Raw genomic sequence first — 21,495 nt, 5'->3', positions numbered from 1 at the left:
ACCAGAGGATCTAACCACCCCGGGTGGAACGTGGGACAAAACATCTATATAGAGGCTGAATGAAGACGTGTCCAGTGTGTGTGTGTGTGTGTGTGTGTGTGTGTGTGCTCCCATTGTTGATGTTTGCAGCGTTTTGTTCTCCAGCCTCCTCGCAGCTTCACCTAACCACCACATTCTTCACTAAAGGTTGCGGCTTCACGCAAAACTTTTCTTGGAACAAAATCTGAAAAAAATAACTGCAGAAGTGATGCGATTGTGATTTGTGGGTTTTTGCCTGCAGATTTAATCTTCATGTTAGAAAAATACCCTCAAATATACCATATATTTTGTTGAAGTCGTTTACTGTCAGCCAGTTAAAATCAGTGCTTTTGATTTCTCGGGGTTTAAACATGTGACGGGAAGATATTTCAGGCTGTTGCTGGACTAAAAGTCTCCGTGTTCTTGTCTGGAGTTGAATGTTTGCAGACGTAGCTGCCCTCCGTCAGCGCTCCCGCGATATAACCATATTGACAGTCGGCCAACTGAGACGAGCGAAGGACCAGAAAAAACCCACCGAGGTCGCGACCTTGTCAATCCCTCCTCTGACGGCCTCGTCAGACCAGCCGGGCGTCGCGGGCTCTTCTCCGTCGGCGCCTCACCTCCCCCCCCCCCCCCTCCGGCAGGCGCCGTTTCTGAAACCCCGCTGGTTCAACAGGGCTAGCATTGATTAGCACGGCGCGGCGGAGGGCAGTCATGAGATCAGCGCTCCGCTCGTTTACTCCCAACGGACAGCAGAGCTTCCAGTTCGGGAAGCGAAGCGACGTGTTGAACCAGGAAAGTCCACGGCCGGGTTTTTCACACCGCAGCAGTTTGAACTATTAAGAAGTAAACTGCAATATATGGAATAAACCAAACTACATCGTCTTGACGGAGGAAATATTTCAAGTGATCTTTGATGTCAGTTTGTTAACAGTGTCGTTCTGCTCAGTGGGACTCCGTTTATCGGCTTTTTGGAAGAATACTTGTCTTCATCTTCTGCGTTGACTCTATACCTTGAGTCTATACCAGTGTTTTTCTACCTTTTTGAGCCGAGACACACTTTTTTCTTTGGAAACATCTGGAGGCACACCACCACTTTGATCACTTTCATGTTTGTCTCCTTAGATTGGCTGATAAAGTCACTATGTGATGTCACTGAACGCGTCGTTAACATAAAATACATTATCGTCTACAGCAGTGTTTTTCAACCTTTTTGAGCCAAGACACACTTTTGTCTTTGGAAACATCTGGAGTCACACCTCCACCTGAAAATGTTAAAAAGTTAAACTCTGTAGCCTCTATTAACAATATAAAGTCTTTCTCATCACAGTTTTATCAACAGGAATCCAGTAAATCCAGAAAGCAAGGACTTTTTTTAATAGTGCCTCCCTCAGTGTGAAACCTGGACCTGATGGATGAAGAGCTGAGATCCTGGTTTTCAAAAACTTCTCCATCACTGTCACTGACACAGTACTTTGATACAAGATGGTAGCAGGAGGTGGAGATGAACCACACTGACGTCTGTCACTTTACATTTCACCGGCAAAGTTCTGTGCTGCCCTCTAGTGGTGAAGAGTATTTATACATGATTACTCTGCAACACACTGTCGCTGTGAGAGCAGATGGTTTTATAGAACAAAATGTGAAATGTGATAATTTCCCCTGACGATCTGGAGGAAACTCCAGAGGTTGGAAAACTCTGGTCTATGCTTCACCCTCCTCCCCCTGCATTGGCACTGCGCCACCAGGGGGCGCACCTCACACTTTGGGTTACAATCAGTTTTTAGTATATCAATCACACGCATTAGCATTAGCATTAGCATTAGCATTAGCGCCTTGTTTATGCGGCCATTTCTGTTTTTCGGTGTCCGTTTACGTGACAAGGTCACTCGGAGACGCTGAAAAACATTTGAAAAAGACGGTGGAACCTCCTGGTCCTGCTCGCCACGGCCACAGGAACTGGTCGTTCTGCACATGCTCAGTAGAGACGAACGGAGCAGCGGTTTCCTCCGTGGTGTCGTGACTCCCGGGCCACGTTCTCCTGGGATTTGGTGCTTTTATTTTGACAGTCACAGTAATAACAGTCCGTCTTGGCTGGTCTGTGCACTGGAATGCTGTTATTCTCCCGTTGTTCTCTGCGCGTGAACAACTGCAGCCGCCCCTCCTTACGTGGAAACGTCATCATTTTCAGCGATTCTGCCATTTCTCACTTCCTTCCAGGAAGAGCGAGCGTTGAGATCAGAGCGTCTGTTACTGTCACCGCCAGGCGGCGGCGCCGTCGTCGCCTTCTGCTCCTGAGTTTAAAAGAAAAAAGTGATTTCTAGCTGGACTGAACGATAATGTTCAACAGGCTATCAAGCTACAAACACGGATTTGTCTGTTAAAGCTTTTTAGACGTCGGCATCCTAGAATCCGTCTGAACGCCAAAGGTCGTCTGTGAGGCGTAATGTGGGCGTTATTCTGCAACAACACACGTTAGAAACAGGACCGAAGTGCTTGATGACAAACATGATTGTGCTTTACTCTTTTTCCGCTGAGCCTCAAGTGGCCCTCTAAATGTAAGCCTGTTTTTTAAGACGCCACTAAATGTGATATTTTGGTGTTCAGCTGCATTGGGGAGCTTTTTAAAGCACCTGTGACCGTCCTCGTCCGCGCTGGGGGGGAATTTCAAAGCACTTAAAAGCCCTCCGGCGGCGCCGAATCCCAGCAGAGGCGCCGGCAAGGGGGAGTGGGGGGGGGGGGAATTAAGGCTGTTTTGCTGACAAACCTTTGTGCTGTTTAATCCAACACAGCCAGGCAATGGGCTACTAGTACAGTATGTAGTTATTCTTGTCTGGTCTGGGATGTGAATAACTTTACACTTCAATTCCTCTCTCCTCAAGCGGAGTCTTTAATCAATCACAGAAATCAATAGTGGAACCACTCCGGCATTTATTTCACCAGGTTCCTCTTGTTCCACGCTGCAAACAGCAGACATATGGTGCCGTTCCCGTCTCTCCCCCCTCCACAAAGGAATGATGGATTCTCATTAGAGCGCAGCCGCCACCTGAGATCTTCTCGCCATTGATCCTCTTCACTTCTTGGCCAACAAGGAGAAGCAAGGCTGAGCTAGAGACGCTTCGGGAATGCGGCAAAGCAACAGCGAGGGAAGAGCCACAGATCCGACTGGGGTTCCAGTGAGGAACGTCGACGTGGTCGCTGCAGCGCCGCAGAGCAAGACGAGCCCAGTTTGAGTTCTAAACACATGAAGGCCTTTCATTCCAGGAAAACATCTGATTATATTTAAAGTCCCGGTGAAATATAAAACACTACTTTGTAAAAAACGATAGTTGTGGTCTACTTGTAAGGTTCCTCCGACTCTGCCCCACCACTGTTGTCGCATAACAAAGTTATTTGAATTTTGCATCTCCAGCCGAGGAAATCGGGGGAATCCTTCTCCTTCATGGGCGGAGCCTATGCGTGACATCACAAGTTGTGCAGATCTCGATCTGTTGTGTTTATATCGACTTGTTTCCTCTAAATATCCAAGTTTTTACAGTGTTTTGAAGTTCTAGTCGGCGTTTTATGAGCCTTGATGAAAGATTGAGCCTGGAAGAGACCAGAGAGGAGGAAAGGAGCACGGGCGGCGGGAGCCGCTAGCTCGCGCGGCTAGCGGCTAGCGGAGCCGCTAGCTCGGGCGGCTAGCGGCTAGCGGGAGCCGCTAGCTCGGGCGGCTAGTAGACGATCGAGTAACACCTGGACTCGTCTTCAGTGGGAAAAGCGCTTCGACTTCAACTAAAACACAGATTCCGACTATGAAAGGTTTAGACGACTTTTCGCCGATTCGACCTTTTTTTGTGGTTTCTGGTGTCAAAACCGAAGCTGCAGTGTTTCACAGGAAGTTTAATTCAAGCTGCTGATGGTCAAATGAAGGAGTGTGGAAACCCTGTTCTCATGCATCCAGACACACAGACAGACTTTTGTTTGTGCCGGAGATAATGAGCATTTCAAGAGGACAAATATAGAAACGGAGCGAGAGGAACAAGGTTGACAGGAATAAATGTGGAGGAGTGTGTTTGCATCAGGAATCACCTCGTCACATTGTTTACCTCTGCAAACGGCGGCGAGCCGTCTCTCATCAGACCTTAAACTTCTCCCCGTCGCTCTGCGACTCCTTCCTTTCTTCTCCGGATTGTTTTTCATTTCTGTCAATAACGGCCTATATTTAGCAGCTTTCAAGTCCTTGAGCTGCTCGACTCCATTTACTGTGTCACCCTGCCTCCCGGGCCGACCCGGGGAACCTACACCTGTCTAGGGGTGTGTGTGTGTGTGTGTGTGTGTGTGTGTGTGTGTGTGTGTGTGTGTGTGTGTGTGTGTGTGTGTGTGTGTGTGTGTGTGTGTGTGTGTGTGTGTGTGTGTGTGTGTGTGTGTGTGTGTGTGTGTGTGTGTGTGTGTGTGTGTGTGTGTGTGTGTGTGTGTGTGTGTGTGTGTGTGTGTGAGAGAGAGATTCTTCCTGGGGTTCTGAAATATTCATGTCGCTGCTCCGGCGTCTTCAGCCCACAAAGAGGCAACGCACACTTTTCCAATGGATGAAGTTCAAAAGACTTTTTCTCTGATCAGATTTTCCACAACCTCAGAAAGGAAAAAAAAAAAAAATATATATATATATATATATCAACTTAAATACGAAAAGAGGTCTTTCAGCATCTTTTATAGTTGAAACTTTACCTTCATTATGACAAACACAAATCTTTATTTGTTCTATTCATAGTTGAATCCCCCAAACTCCTCAATTCCTCAAATACAAATCAAATATCTTTTCTTTTTGGGCTCAGAAAACTTCAACAACTCATTTCCGTTCCATAAAGTTAAAAAGACAGTCAATCACTTGAATCACGGTTACGACTCGATCTGTGGTCTTCATGTTGTCGACACAGAAGACGGTCGGGACGTTCCACAGATTCATGCTTCATACAACAGAAACTTGGATAAAGGGCAACAGTTATTACATAATGCACCACTTTAGTACATTTGAAAAACATGTGGTTAATACTAGTTACTACTAGATGTGAGAGGGAGGGGAGGGAGGGGAGGGGAAGGAGGGAGGGAGAGGATAAGGGGATGGGAGGGGAGGAGGGAGGGAAGAGGGGAGGGATGGGAGGGAGGGAGGGAAGAGGGGAGGGAGGGGAAGGAGGGAGGGATGGAGGGGAAGGAGGGAGGGAGGGAGGGGAAGGAGGGAGGGAGGGAAGGAAGGAAGGAGGGGAGGGGAAGGAGTGGAGGGAGGGGAAGGAGGGAGGGAAGGAGGGGAGGGTGGGAAGGAGTGGAGGGAGGGGAAGGAAGGAGGGGAGGAGGGAGGGAGGGAAGGAAGGAGGGGAAGGAGGGAGGGAGGGGAAGGAGGGAGGGAAGGAGGGGAGGGAGGGAGGGAAGGAGGGGAAGGAGGGAGGGAAGGAAGGAGGGAAGGAAGGAGGGAAGGAAGGAGGGGAGCAGCGGGGTGACGGGGGGGTCGTCGTCGTCTGGAAGGCCGGACTTCCTCCTGAGGTCCAGACCCTGAGCAGGGCGACACACTGGGATGAAGTCAAAAGACAAATTAAATGAAACACTAACTTCAGTTTCTATCAACTTGCTATTAGAAAAAAAAAACAAGCCGTCAGTTGTATTTCATCTCTTCAACGTTCGGACACTTAATCTCATTACGACTTCACTTAATCCTCCATCTGGATGAAGAGAACTGAGCGGCAGATTACGTCCTGTTTTTAAAGTAAACAGACTCAAAATGATACAGATACTTACACCGGATAATCTGAAGTACTGCTTATTGAGGCTGAGCTCTGTTCACTTCACTTAATGTAAGTAAGGGAGCAAAAAAACGCGAATCAAGAAAGATTGTTTACCTTTAATTATTATGGACAGAATCATTGTTAAGCCCTGCTCATGTAGAATAATGAAGTCATCTTCAAAAGAATAGGAAACTTGTTGCTTTGCAATTAAGTAAAATAAAAAAGGGGAAAAAAAAAACAACCTTTTCTTTTGTCAGCTTGAATGATTTGGGAAAACGTCAACAGGTTCTGTCTCATCAGCCCGGATCGCCCGGATCGCCCGGCGCTAACCGGCCGGCGCTTTTCCAGCGAGCTGAACTCCACTGTGTGAATCAATGGGGTGAAATAATAGAGCGGATCAATGAGACGCAGTGGAACTCGGTGGAGCGCGAAGGGAGGCGGTAATCTGTCTGCCAGTAATCAAAGAGGAGGGGATTACACACACACACACACACACACACACACACACACACACACACACACACACACACACACACACACACACACACACACACACACACACACACGCACTAATCTCTCCAGCCAATCAGAGCTTCATTGCCTCATTCCAACATCTCTGAAAACTTAAACGTTACTCATGTTAGTCCTTCATCATCATAATACAAACAAATAAAAGTATGTCGTCAGCATACGGAGGAATGAGTCCAGGCAGCAGCGTCAATGTGCTGAGAAGGAAAATCGCTGCTGATGAGTTTAATGCGTTTGGATTATTTGTGGTTGAGGCCGACACCTTGACCAGGTCGTCCCTGTAAACAGGACTTTCGTCTGCATATCAACACAACGATCAACTAGAAACACATGATCAAACACGAGCAGTCAGAGTTCTGACGTTCACCAGGTTGAACAGGATGGAGCAGGATGGAGCAGAATGTAGCGGGATGGAGCACGATGTGGCGGGATGGAGCAGGATGGAGCAGAATGTAGCAGGATGTAGCAGGATGGAGCAGGATGTAGCGGAATGTAGCAGGATGGAGCAGGATGTAATGAAATGTAGCAGGATGGAGCAGAATGTAGCAGGATGGAGCAGGATGGAGCAGAATGGAGCAGGATGGAGCAGAATGGAGCAGGATGTAGCAGGATGTGGCAGGATGGTGCAGGATGGAGCAGGATGGAGCAGGATGGAGCAGGATGGAGCAGGATGTGTCAGGATGGAGCAGGATGGAGCTGGATGTAGCAGGATGAGGCAGGATGGAGCAGAATGTAGCAGGATGGAGCAGGATGTGTCAGGATGGAGCAGGATGTGTCAGGATGTAGCAGTGCGCCTGTCAAACAGGCGTCACCGATGCCGATCCGGGCCGTTTCCTGTCAGCCTGTCACCGCCGGCTGACTTCAACACCGCCGCTCTGATTCGCCTCTTCCAGCGCTGAATCAGAGTTTGAGGAGTCTTTGAGTCTTTGAGTCTTTGATGCCGCGGCGGTTTGGGACGCCGGTGATTCTGATGACAACGTTCAGTCGACAAACGACAGGATGCGAGAGGTTTGGTATCCTGTCATTTGTTAAATGATATATTTCCCCCCCAGAGCCTCTCCACTGCTGATTGGACGGCCTGATTAGATGATTGATCTCTTTAACGGCCGGCTGTTTACCGACTGCTCCTCACACTTGTGTGTATTTATCTCAGCCAGAACAATCCCGCCGGCTGCAGTACGTTTCATCAGGCTATATTTAGTCCCCTCCCTCCCTCCTGCTCTGACTGGATGACAGCAGTGGAGATAACACACAGCGCACAATATTACTGAGCTATTGTTTGTCTGTCGCTGTTTTTTCTCTCCTCCAGTCGGCTTTTCCTGCTGAAAACAGAAAAATGGGACGCGGAGGATGTTTCTTTACCGTTTGTGTTTTTATATCAGTACGTAGAACTCCACTGTGTGTGTGCGTGTGTGCGTGTGCGTGTGCGTGTGCGTGTGCGTGTGCGTGTGCGTGTGTGTGTGTGTGTGTGTGTGTGTGTGTGTGTGTGTGTGTGTGTGTGTGTGTGTGTGTGTGTGTGTGTGTGTGTGTGTGTGTGTGTGTGTGTGTGTGTGTGTGTGTGTGTGTGTGTGTGTGTGTGTGTGTGTGTTCCTAATGACCCAGAATGTCTTGACATTACGAAGTGAGGAAGCAGCAGAACACTTTGTCCCAAATACAAACTTCAAGTTGCTCCACCAACAGGGAGTGTGTCCAGAGTGATGGAGGTGTCGGGGTGGACGGTGGGGACCATAAGGACTGTGGGGACACTGTGGAAGGAGGGGAAGGTGTGGACGGTGGGGACAGTGGGGACCATGAGGACTGTGAGGACGGTGGGAACGTTTGGGACAGTTGGGACCATGAGGACGGTGGGGACTGTGGGGACCATGAGGATGGTGGAAACAGTGGGGACCATGAGGATGGTGGGGACGGTGGAGACTGTGGGGACCATGAGGATGGTGGAGACAGTGGGGACCATGAGGACAGTGGGGACAGTGGAGACTGTGGGGACCATGAGGACGGTGGGGACGGTGGAGACTGTGGGGACCATGAGGATGGTGGGGACGGTGGAGACTGTGGGGACCATAAGGATGGTGGAGACGGTGGGGACCATGAGGACGGTGGGGACCATGAGGACGGTGGAGACTGTGGGGACCATGAGGACAGTGGAGGCTGTGGGGACCATGAGGATGGTGGGGACAGTGGGGACCATGAGGACGGTGGGGACAGTGGAGACTGTGGGGACCATGAGGATGGTGGGGACAGTGGGGACCATGAGGACGGTGGGGACAGTGGGGACCATGAGGACGGTGGGGACCATGAGGATGGTGAGGACGGTGGGGACCATGAGGATGGTGGGGACCATGAGGATGGTGGGGACGGTGGGGACCATGAGGACGGTGGGGACAGTGGGGACCATGAGGACGGTGGGGACAGTGGGAACCATGGGGACAGTGGGGACCATGAGGACGGTGGAGACAGTGGGGACCATTAGGACGGTGGAGACAGTGGGGACCATTAGGATGGTGGGGACAGTGGGGACCATGAGGACGGTGGGGACAGTGGGGACCATGAGGACGGTGGGGACCATGAGGATGGTGAGGACGGTGGGGACCATGAGGATGGTGGGGACCATGAGGATGGTGGGGACGGTGGGGACCATGAGGACAGTGGGGACCATGAGGATGGTGGGGACAGTGGGAACCATGGGGACAGTGGGGACCATGAGGACGGTGGAGACAGTGGGGACCATTAGGACGGTGGAGACAGTGGGGACCATGAGGACGGTGGGGACAGTGGGGACCATGAGGACGGTGGGGACCATGAGGATGGTGAGGACGGTGGGGACCATGAGGATGGTGGGGACCATGAGGATGGTGGGGACGGTGGGGACCATGAGGACGGTGGGGACAGTGGGGACCATGAGGATGGTGGGGACAGTGGGAACCATGGGGACAGTGGGGACCATGAGGACGGTGGAGACAGTGGGGACCATTAGGACGGTGGAGACAGTGGGGACCATTAGGACGGTGGAGACAGTGGGGACCATGAGGACGGTGGGGACCATGAGGACAGTGGGGACACTTCACGCAACTGTGGAGGCGGCGCCCAGCGAGTCAAAGCAGCGTCCCTTCAGACGGACAGCAGACGAGTGGACGAAGTGCAGGAAAAGGAAAAGGAGGACGTTCCGCCGATCAAGACGTTTCTTAATGTGCAGAACTGCACAGAAGATGTTTTACACTCCGGAGCTCCGGGTCGGTGTAAATACGGGAGGATGTGGAAGCGGCGGAGAGCAGTAATGCTCGGCGCCAGTGTGACCGGCCGATGACGGCGTGACGGAGAGTCTTTACGACCACCTGAAAGCATTTCTCTTGGTTTATACGGCGCCGCGGACGGGAGCGTCTGCTAAACGCCTGGGAAGTGGAGAGGCAGTAAACAATCTGAAATCCCTCTCAAGTGGAAACGGTGGCGTGATAAAGACGGAGCGGGGAGAGCGGACACGTCGCCGCGGCGCCGGCCTAATTCGGCGGGACGGCCGGCAACGACGTTAAGATAGCGGGGAATGAAACGGCGGCGTGTTTTCTAATAAAACAAAACGGAGAGCGGAGAACAGAAGAGAGGGGGAAATAGGAAGTGACAAAACTAAATTGAAACGGCATTCAGCAGGACACATGGAGACTCGTGAACATGCTTTATTCTGGAAGGCTCAACGTGCTCACACACACACACACACACACACACACACACACACACACACACACACACACACACACACACACACACACACACACACACACACACACACAGAACTCAATTTATGCGGGATGGAGCAGGATGTGACAGGGTGTAGCGGGATGTAGCAGGATGGAGCGGGATGGAGCAGAGTGGAGCGGGATGGAGCAGGATGTGGCAGGGTGTAGCGGGATGGAGCAGGGTGTGGCAGGGTGTAGCGGGATGGAGCAGGGTGTAGCGGGATGGAGCAGCATGTAGTGGGATGGAGCGGGATGTAGCAGCATGTAGTGGGATGGAGCAGGATGGAGCGAGATGTAGCAGCATGGAGCAGGATGGAGCAGGATGTGGCAGGGTGTAGCGGGATGGAGCAGGGTGTAGCAGGATGTAGCAGCATGTAGTGGGATGGAGCAGGATGTAGCAGCATGGAGCAGCATGGAGCAGGATGTAGCGGGATGGAGCGGGATGGAGCGGGATGTGGCAGGGTGTAGTGGGATGTAGCAGCATGTAGCAGGATGGAGCGGGATGGAGCAGGGTGTAGCGGGATGGAGCAGGATGTGGCAGGGTGTAGCGGGATGGAGCAGGATGTAGCAGCATGTAGTGGGATGGAGCGAGATGTAGCAGGATGGAGCGGGATGGAGCAGGATGGAGCAGGATGGAGCGGGATGGAGCGGGATGTAGCGGGATGGAGCGGGATGGAGCGGGATGTAGCGGGATGGAGCGGGATGGAGCGGGATGGAGCAGGATGGAGCAGGATGGAGCGGGATGTACACCACTCATGCAGTGGAAGTGCTCCTATCAACTTGTTGCTCTTTCTAAATGAACCCCAAAACAGACACGTGATCCTTTGATAGACTTTCAACTCTTGAAACAGAAACCGGTCGATGTTCTGCTTGGTGGTTCTGAGCCGGACTGGTTCTGACTCCATCATGCTTTTCTTTTTTCAATCACACATGTTGTTGTTTTCTTCTGGTTTGTTCTGTCGTTTCCTCCAAAGATGTTTTTCCTTCCAGTCTCTTTCCTTTCTTGTCGTTTTCTCCGCCTCCGTTCTGTCAGATCCTCCGTTTACTCCTCCCCCCCTCCCCCTTGCTTACTCACTAATTCAATCACTCACACATTCACACACCTTCTCCCCGCTGAGTTATCCCCCACAGACACACACTCTATTACCCAAGATGCACTGCCCCGCTGCACGCCTGCCTTTTCATTGGCCAATAAAACAACCTGAGCTTTATGGCTCCACCGATTCCAAGTACATCAACTATGAGGGGGGGGAGGGGAACCTGAGGACGGAGTGGAGAAAGAAGACGGAGAGAAATCGAAAAGTCTGGAAAGAAAATCCTTGGAAAACTGAAAAAAAAAAACCCTGTTTGGAGTAATAAAAGGGAGGGAGGGAGAGACGGGTAGTGAAGATGTGTGCAGAGATAGAGAGGGAGCGACTGGAGCCCATAAAAATATCGAGAGCCATTCATGACTTATAAAATAACAGCCATCGACGTGCAAACCAAAACTGCAGCGTAGATGAAATAGATGATATTTTATTGTTCCAGCCCCGGAGTCCCAGCCTGTATAAATAGCTATTGATTCAACATGTTTTATTCAGGCGGACTCCCGGGGGCCCCGGAGACGTCGGCAGCCCTTTCCAGGGCTTTCGGCTGCATTTCAGACCCCCGCCATCCGTTGGCTGGAGGTTTGGTCCGCGGTCTCAGAGGCGTTTAGCTGTCGGCCTGAGTTGCGGCAGGGGAGTCAAGTGCCAGGAAAAGTGGTGGAGAAAACTTCTAGTCACTTTACTGTCGAAGGTCAGCGGCCGTGGAGAGGAAAAAAAACACATTTCGTCAGAAACTTTGGAGCTCCTTCTAATTCCGTCTGGCCAGACGATGGCAGCGTTGTGGAAACGCCGACAGAGGAAGTGGTGGAGATATGAGGACAAATATGTGTGACCTTTTATAAATAGTTTTACAAAAACGCCTGAGGCAGTGCTTCTATTTCACTGTAAATATCTGTATACAACTGTTTGTTCAGTCCTGTTTTGATACATTTTAGTTAATTATAGTTTAGATTTACTTTACAAGTAAACAAAATGATTCGTTAACCATGTCTGTGACTTTTATAGTCAATAAATCTGTTTTTACCACCCGAATTTGTAATTTGATGGTGTTTTTAGATTCACCGTGTTAATAAAGTATGCCAAAGTGATGAAAATACTTCAGAAATACATTTATGAGGTTGTCCTGAACAAAATGACACCAAAAAAGGCAAAGTTTAAGGATTTTATATCTGAGATATAAAGGAAAAATCAACTGTAGTGAAAAACGGCACAAAATGCTTCAGGCCCCGAAGGGTTAAATTGAAGGGTTATGAGGGCCTTCGTAGCTCGGCTTTATCGCGGCGTGTTTGCCTTGAGAATCTGCTGCACGGGAAAGCAGAGTTGTATTTACAGCCTTGGCGGAGCAGCTTGTTGTTGCGACGAGGCCCTGGAGTCTCACGTCGCGGCGGTGGACCGGAGACCAGCTCCGAATACAGAAGAACCTGGGGATACCTTGAAATCAAGGGTTTCTCAGTACGACACCATGCACAGATTGAGGTGGACGTCTGAGGGTCAGTTTATCCTCTTGGAGGACGACTTCCTGTCTCGCTGTCCCGCCGCAAGGCTTCTGTGTGCAGCAGATCAAAGCAGAAGCACCTTTAGTGTTCGTCCTGATCACATGGTGTTACCGTGAGATCACTTCCTGTCTGGGTCTCCGGGCCTCTTCACACCCTGTTTGATCTGGACCAGAGTCTCTTCATGGGGAAAAAAAAACCCACGAGCCATTAGCCACGCGCTAACTAGCCTAGCCACCACGGGCTAAAGAGGCGGGGCTTCCTCGTTCGGTCCGGACCAATCAGTGAGCCGAGTCCATCTGGGTCTGGATTCTGATTGATGCCAATGGGCTTTTCTCGCCGTCACCGTGACCACGTTGTCATGGCGATCCTGTGATAGTTGTTGATTGGCATATCGTCACCCAGCTCATCCGTTCATCGGCTCATCCGTTCATCGGCTCATCCGTTCATCGGCTCATCCGTTCATCGGCTCATCCGTTCATCGGCTCATCCGTTCATCGGCTCATCCGTTCTTCAGCTCATCCGTTCATCAGCTCATCCGTTCTTCAGCTCATCCGTTCATCAGCTCATCCGTTCATCAGCTCATCCGTTCATCAGCTCATCCGTTCATCAGCTCATCCGTTCATCAGCTCATCCGTTCATCAGCTCATCCGTTCATCAGCTTCATGCTCTGCAAAAAAACAAAACAAAAATGTTGAAATGCTAAGATGTGTTGTTTAGCTTGGCGTGAAATACGTTTTGAATCTTGCGTCTGTCAGATGAATTAAGCTCCTTTATTTGGTCGAGCTTCCTTCCTTCTTTCTTCTTCTTCTTCTTCTCCTCCTCCTTTTCCCGTCTCTTCCCCTCGTCCCTGCACACGTTCAAACGTTCTCGAGTCGAGTCGAGGCACCCAGTTCTTCAGAGTTCAGTCCGTTTATGGAGCAGTGAGAGCTCTTCTCCTCTTCCTCTTCCTCTTCCTCTTTCTCCTCCTCCTCCTCCTCCTCCTTTAAGCAAACATCCATCTCCACCACTTCATTTCTTTTTGTTTTCCCCTCCTTCCCGGGTTTCATCCTGAACCGTGTTGGTTTTGTTCTCAAACAATTGTTGAATAACTCCAGAGTTAAAATATGGCCGACAGCCTCCCTCATTGTTTGCTTGTGCAGCTTCCATTAAATCAAAACTCCTGTTAGTCTTTCCTTTGTTCTTCTCGTCTTTTTGTTGTGCTTCTTGTCGTTTCCACTCGCCTCTCCCTCCTCTTTGTTTCAACGTCACTCCACAAAGACAGAAGCACCCTTTGTCAGATCACACATGTGTTGTTGGGTCCAGAGCATCGCAGTTGAGTTTCATTCATGTATTCTGTTTGATGGTTGTTGTTGGACGGACCAGAGACGATGTGACAGAAAGGCCAGAGGGAATAGTGGATCACACAGCTGCTCTCTGGATCCATCCAAACCACGAAGTTTATGGTGGTGTTGTTTGTTTCTCTGCATGTTGGGCTCCGTCATGCTGATTTCTGAGTACTTTTTTGTAATATCGGCTGCGAGCCTCTCTGCTGTGTACCGCGCTGCAGTCGTGCTGGAGGGAAAGTTGTGGTTGAAGGCTGAAGAGAGGAAACTGAACTGTTTCCAAGCTGGAGGTTATTTCAATCGTTAGAACCACCCTGAGATCGTCTCTACCGCCGCGGCTCTATAAAGAGGTTTAACGGTTAGATGGGTGGACGGTTCATTCCTGCTTTTTAACTCGTGTCACCCGTCCATTCAGACGTGTACGGAGGGTGTAGTTTGCACCACCTTCTGCCTGGTTGAACGCCAAACGCCCTCATGACAGTTCGTTCTGTTGTTTACAGCTGTGGGTTTCCAGGATCCATTAAAATCACCTTCAATGTGACAGTTTGAGGCTGCAGAGACCAGATTAATATTATTGATGATAAGATTATATATTCTCCCTCAAAAACCCTTTTAATGGCCATTAGATTTCCAATAATGTAAAATATTACTGATTTGGTTTAACAACCATGATCGAGAGCAATTGCTTGATATTACAGATCTGAAATGAATGTATGATTCTTGACGCCATCTTCGTTATGCATTTTTGACAAATTATTAAAAAAGTATTTTAATTTCCAATGAATAGAGCGCTTTTATTTGTTCTTACTTTATTTGTTATTGGATTTTTTTTTTTTTTACGCTTCTTCAGTATCGGAAAAACCTTCCAATAGTGTTATAACCTGTTAAGTTGTCGGCAAGATGTTATTACAATATTGGCTCTAATATTCTTTTACACTATTGGAGAGTTATTGAAACGACATTTCAAGTTATGACATTATTTAATAAAGTATAGGTTTGTAGTTTCTACTACGTTAATACTTGATACAGTTTAAAACTTGTGTTTGTAGCATCTGACTTTTTACGTAAATGATTTTGAAATTGTGGAACTGACGAGACATGAGCAAACACCCAGACTGGATATGACCGGCAAAGGCAGAGCAGCAGTCGGCCTTCGGGAGGGGGCGTGGCCTTCAGGAGAGGGTGTGGCCTTCGGGAGGGGGCGTGGCCTTCGGGAGGGGGCGTGGCCTTCAGGAGAGGGTGTGGCTTTCAGGAGAGGGTGTGGTTTTTGGGAGGGGTGTGGTCATTTGGGAAAGGGTGTGGCCATCAGGGGTGTGGTCTTTGGGAAGGAGGTGTGTTCTTATGTAGAGGGTGTGGCCTTCATGTGAGGGTGTGGTTTTTGGGAAGGGGGTGTGGCCTTCATGTGAGGGTGTGGTTGTTGGGAAGGGGGTGTGGCCTTCAGGAGAGGGTGTGGTTGTCGGGAAGGGGGCGTGACCTTCACAGTAAGATGGCGCCGGAGTCGGTGCCTCTCTGCCGTACCAGGAAACAGCGGTGTCGAGTCATTTGGCCATGAGAAGCGCAACATGCTGACACTTTCAAACCTAGAAACTGTAAACTACTGGAAATTGAAAAATAATTATAACTATGTGATCATTAAAACTAATAATGAATATTTCATTCATGACTGGACGTCACGGTCAGTCTGTCCGTCCTCCGACCGTCGGTCCAACAGACCCGCCGCCGCTCTGTGTTTGGTACTTTTCCACTTTGATCCTGAAAGACAAACAGAAACACGGTGAGGTCATGTCAGACAGACTCTCCGGCACAAAGTGCTGAAAATTGTTTGGGCTCGAGCTGCTATTAATGTGCTTTTTCCCACCAGTCAATATTCTTTTGTACTGACTGTCATTCACAATGACGGCTGTCCTCCGGTGTTTTACCATGCATGTGTGAGTGTGTGTGTGTGTGTGTCAATGATGGTTTTGCAGTGTGGAAACTTGCCAGGAGCAACACTCCGGCAGACATTGACAGTTCTTTTAACAGAGGACCTATTGAAGCGTTTTGCGCTTTAGTGGCTGCAGGTCAATCTGCTCGATTGGTTCCCGTCTCGGAGTGGAGCTCATGGGGAGAAACTCCCACGTGCTGGAAAGACACAACCTCACTGACAGGCCGCCATTGATCCCTGTGGTATTTAACTGGCTATTTCACCGGTGGCCATTGATTGTTTTGGGGGGATTTGTTCAGATTGACAGAAGCAGATTGACAGTGGGGGGGTGAGGGGAGGAGGGGGAGGGGAGGGGGGGGGGTGCAAACTAACAAAACATTCACATTCATTCTTGAGTGTTTTGCTTTTAAAGCATCATGTTGTGCATCTTTTCAACACTTTCACATGAGTCTCTTTGGTCCAAAACCCTGGTATTCAAGGTTTCTTGCTTTCCCTTGCTGTGTCTGTGTGAGCTGGACTGGCTCCGCCCACTGACACGCCCATCTATGGGCAGAGGAGGAGGTACTTCCTCTCGTGGCGCCATGTGCCAGAGCAGAGCTGCCTGATTGTGGGAGGAGTCAAAGGGGGAGGAGCCTACCTTGACTGTGATTGGCTGAACCCCCGATGACACTCTATAGGGTTTGATTTCTGATTGGCTGCTTGGAGCAACACACTTTTTAAAACCTGGAACAAGTCGGGGAGAGAGAGGACACACTGTCTTCTTCTGGGGCGTCGGTCCAGATGTGGAGACGGTCAGTACTGCTGGAGAACCTTTAGGAGGTGGTTCCAGATGTGGAGACGGTCAGTACTGCTGGAGAACCTTTAGGAGGTGGTTCCAGATGTGGAGACGGTCAGTACTGCTGGAGAACCTTCAGGAAGTGGATTCTATATAATCTGACTCCTTTAAAGTACATTTTGAAAGGATTTATTTAAAACAACACGCTCACTTTGAGGCAGTGTTACACAGAAAAACTGACCTATTCCATATGGAGACAGTGAATCTCAACAGGAAGAACCTGCAGAACCAGAGTCAGACGTAGAGATTCCATCACAGTCGAGCTGGAATGTGTAAACGAGCTTTTCTCCTCCAGATCACCTACAAGGCTCTGAGCTCGTTGGACCCGAGCGCCGATCTGACCACCCAGAGGGGACGAGTGTTCAAGCTGAAGAACGAGACCCACCACCTGTTTGTGGGACTCTACCCGGGCACCACCTACTTCTTCACCCTCAAGGCCTCCACCAACAAGGGCTTCGGCCCGCCCGTCACCACGCGCATCTCCACCAAGATCGCAGGTGAGCCTCCGGTCTGTCTTTCTCTTCACGTCGGCCTCTTTAGCTGCTTCGCTCGCAGTTCTGGGGTCAAGTTTCTGTTTGTTCGTCACTTTTCATTGGCGTCTCTTTGATCTTTGTGAGACAAGGTGACAACCTCACATATCGACGGCTTATTCATGTGTTTATGTGATGATGCTGGCTTGTCACTTTGATCTTTGTTGAGACAAAGTGACCAATCTCACATATCGACGGCTTATTTATGTGTTTATGTGATGATGTTGGCTTGTCACTTTGATCTTTGTTGAGACAAAGTGACAATCTCACATATCGACGGCTTATTTATGTGTTGGTGTCGGTTCGGTTCACGGCACCACAATCAAAGGACAAAGAACCAACATAAGAGCACTTCTCCGTTCTTAATTCAGCAACGCACCACGGTTTCTGCGTTTCAGCTGCTAAAAGTCGGACCGCTGTGCCGTTTCATGACACATCTGTCAATTAAATCGCACGAAAGACGAGTGTTTCTAAATTAAACCTACTTCTGTGAAGCGCCTCCAGTCCTGCTCAGGCAAGGTGTAACGTGTCGTCGGTGTTATGAGCGCCGTGGCATCTGTGAACACCTCCGGCGACCTTTCCGCTGAACCTCCACCCGTCATCCTTCCAAACCTCAACGCCGACGTGGCGCTGCCTCACATGGCGGCGGCGGCTCCCGCCACACAAATGTCACGCCATCTCCAATCTTCATTATCTCAGCAGAGATTTAAATTAAATGGTGCAGACGGAAAGACAAGGATGGATGAAGGAGAAGGAGGAGGAGGAGGAGGAGGAGGAGGAGGAAGGGCTGTTGATGCCTTCCCCTCTAAAGGCTCCTGCTCCTCCTATACGAGGTCGTGTGTTTAGTAATTGAATGTCTCGTTAAACTTTGGGCTCCGAGACACACGTCCGTCTCTTCCTGGCAGTTTGGGACTGAGAAGACCAGAGCTGCTGTCTTCAAATAGATAGATACATATAGATAATTACTTTATTCAGCCCCGAAGGGAAATTGTCTTGTTGCAGCAATCTGGTACATACGAATATTATAAAATACGATAGAATAGTAATAAAAGTACAAAATAAAAATATGTGGGTATAAGACATAAAGTAAAACACAGAACGGAACATGGGCACTTAGAAATAAGCAGGAGATCAAAGCAAGATCAATAAATAGTAAGGTGCAGTGGCAGAGCCATTAGAAGTAGGTATTATATAATAATAATAATAATAATAATAATACAGATAATAACAGTGTGAAATAGTGTATGATACTCGTGTATAGTACTAGTAATAATGGTAGCAATAATATAACAATAACTATATATATATATATATATATCAGTAATAATAATAATAATAATAATAATAATAATAATGATAATAATAATACCAATGGTAATAGTGTACTTGCACATGTATAAATATATGTATATGTACATGCAATATGCCATATGAAATATATGATATAATATAAGTATCAATGTAATTTAGTCCAGGTGGTGATGGAGGCTGACGGAGGGAGAAGAGTTAAAAAGTCTTATTGCCGCGGGGAGGAAGGACTTCCTGTAACGTTCCTGAAATACTGCGATTAAAGTTCAATTAGCATGAGTTGAGCTGACACACACACACACACACACACACACACACACACACACACACACACACACACACACCCCTACCTGTAAATGTCTTAGAATCCACCCCACGAAGTTTGTTCCTTTGTATGTCTGAGGTGAAAATTTTTTCCCTCAGTCTCGACTCACAGGCTCAGTTCAGTCCCGGCAGGTTCTATTCATACTCAAGACCACATTTTCAAGGACTTTAAGGTCCGTTAAGTACTACCTTATAATAAGCATTACCAGATATTTCGTACTTGACTCATCACTTGGTTTAATGAAGGCTGTGCAGGGAAGGAGACACATGGCAGAAGCGCCTGACAGTCTCTATTGAGGGCAGAAACTCCCACCCCTGTCGCAGAAGACTGTCAATATAAACCCGTATAAGGTTTTCAGATCCACACATGGACGTCTTTGTCTGCAGAGACTCAAACGAGCCATTGCAATAACAGGACCTGAGTCGTTTTGCTGCGTTCTTCAAACTCCACGTCTCGCCTCCTGACCTCTTGGTATTTCTCTGCACAATAATCGACCTTGAAGGGTTTCAGAGGAGCTGATGTGTCTGACTAAAGACAGAAAGAAAGTAAAAAAAAAAGGTAGATTTCTCTCTGGGGAACTAAAACAGGTGTTTCACTTCTCTTCCAGCTCCCATGATGCCCGAGTACGACTCGGAAGCGCCGCTCAACGAGACGGAGACCACCATCACCATCCTGCTGAAGCCCGCCCAGTCCCGTGGAGCCCCCATCAGGTACGCTGCAGACTCCGCCCCCTTCCCCTGAGGCTCCTCCCCCTCCTCCTCCTCCTCCAGGGCGTCTTTTCAAACCCTTAGCGTCACACAGATCAGTTCAATTTCCACGCAGCCGAAGCCGGAGAGCCGCCTCCCGTCCCTCCTGTTCTCTGGGGACTGAAACGTTTTATCACCACTGGAGTCTGGAAGCTGCGTCGTGAAGACGAAGGACACACGAGGCTGAAATGTCTGATTTGTCTGGACTGAAGCTCCTCGTCGCCACGAAGGGATGTAGAAACCACATCGTTGTGGGAAAACACACAACCGCAGGCACATACAGACATATTCAGCGTTTTAACCCTTCGGGGCCTGAAGCATTTTGTGCCGTTTTTCACTACAATTGATTTTTCCTTTATATCTCAGATATAAAATTCTTAAACTTTGCCTTTTTTGGTGTCATTTTGTTCAGGACAACCTCATAAATGCATATCTGAAGTATTTTCATCACTTTGGCACACTGTATTAAAACAGTGGATCTAAAAACACCATAAAATTACAAATTCGGGTGGTAAAAACAGATTTATTGACTATAAAAGTCACAGACATGGTTAACGAATCATTTTGTTTACTTGTAAAGTAAATCTAAACTACAATTAACTAAAATGTATCAAAACAGGACTGAACAAACAGTTGTATACAGATATTTACAGTGAAATAGAAGCACTGCCTCAGGCGTTTTGGTAAAACTATTTATAAAAGGTCACACATATTTGTCCTCATATCTCCACCACTTCCTCTGTCGGCGTTTCCACAACGCTGCCATCGTCTGGCCAGACGGAATTAGAAGGAGCTCCAAAGTTTCTGACGAAATGTGTTTTTTTTCCTCCACGGCCGCTGACCTTCGACAGTAAAGTGACTAGAAGTTTTCTCCACCACTTTTGCTGGCACTTGACTCCCCTTTTATTTGGGCGATCAACGTCATTTAAAAACCAGCTTGTAGTTTTATATCTGCACTTTGGACACGGATTGAAACACTGGACCAGATGACGCTGTGCTGTGACGCTACTGTCTTTTCAGACGGTCATGTGACGAGGACGGGCCGGTGCGTCCGCCGGCCCCAGACGGTTAAGACGACGTCTCGCTCTGCTGTGAAAACAAAATCAACCAACTTATTTCCTCTCGTTTTTTCATGTCATTTTTATTTATTTATGTATTTTAAATCAAAAGTTTTTTAGTGAACATGTGATCTCATCCATTGAATTTAAACGGCCGCACGGAAAATATATCTATCTCCTCAATTTGAGACTGGAATTGGTGAAATGTGAGCGCAGGTCACTGCTTCGCTGTTCATTTCTATCAATCCTGCACCGAATGTCATCATTAATCAAACGGGTAAATGATCCCGTGTTGAACCGGCGCCGCTCACGTCCTCTGCTGTTCACCAGCCGCTGATCAGCTCCTTGATGTGTTTGCCTGTGGCGTTGTGTACAAGTGTCCCATGTTCCCGGGGCCGGCGGGGGGGGGGGGCAACCAGGAGCTTCTGCTGGACCACACCACGACAAAGGACTGGCTTGTTTGTGGGGGTTTTTGTTGCTGATGTTGCTTTGGAAGCATCGCAGCCTGTGAGGTTTAACTTGGCGGCGGAAATGAAGGAAGAGCGAGAGGAAAAAAGAGAGAATTGTTCATTTAAAGTGTTAAAATGTCACGTGGAGTCCACATTAGACAACCATCACGTTTCTAAACACACGTGTGAAGATTCTTCATCGCTCATCCACTCTCTGGAAACTATTTAGGAACGGATGTTTCACCTGGACAAGGCCAAGAAAGAGAGAGAGAGAGAGAGAGAGAGAGAGAGAGAGAGAGAAGAACTCCTCTTTGGTCATCAGCAATTATCTTTTATGAAAGCTGCCAAACGGGAGCCGGTCTAATTGGCCCTTCACAGAAACATACA

At 48.7% G+C, this 21,495-nt stretch overlaps 1 protein-coding gene across 1 annotated transcript in view; it reads left to right on the top strand.

Moving 5' to 3' along the window:
* ptprt (protein tyrosine phosphatase receptor type T) overlaps positions 1-21,495 on the top strand; it is a gene marked incomplete at both ends in the record, with an annotated part of 294,857 nt that overhangs the window by 136,867 nt on the left and 136,495 nt on the right. Inside the window, 3 exon segments of the mRNA XM_080495323.1 lie at positions 7,983-9,352; positions 16,988-17,189; positions 19,463-19,565. Of these exon segments, the coding sequence (XP_080351449.1) occupies positions 7,983-9,352; positions 16,988-17,189; positions 19,463-19,565 (1,675 nt within the window).

This window comes from Blennius ocellaris (genome assembly GCF_963422515.1).
Source record: "Blennius ocellaris genome assembly, chromosome: 4".
Lineage (NCBI taxonomy): Eukaryota > Metazoa > Chordata > Actinopteri > Blenniiformes > Blenniidae > Blennius > Blennius ocellaris.
Note: the sequence above shows the minus strand (reverse complement) of the source record. Positions and strands in the feature narration are given on the sequence as shown.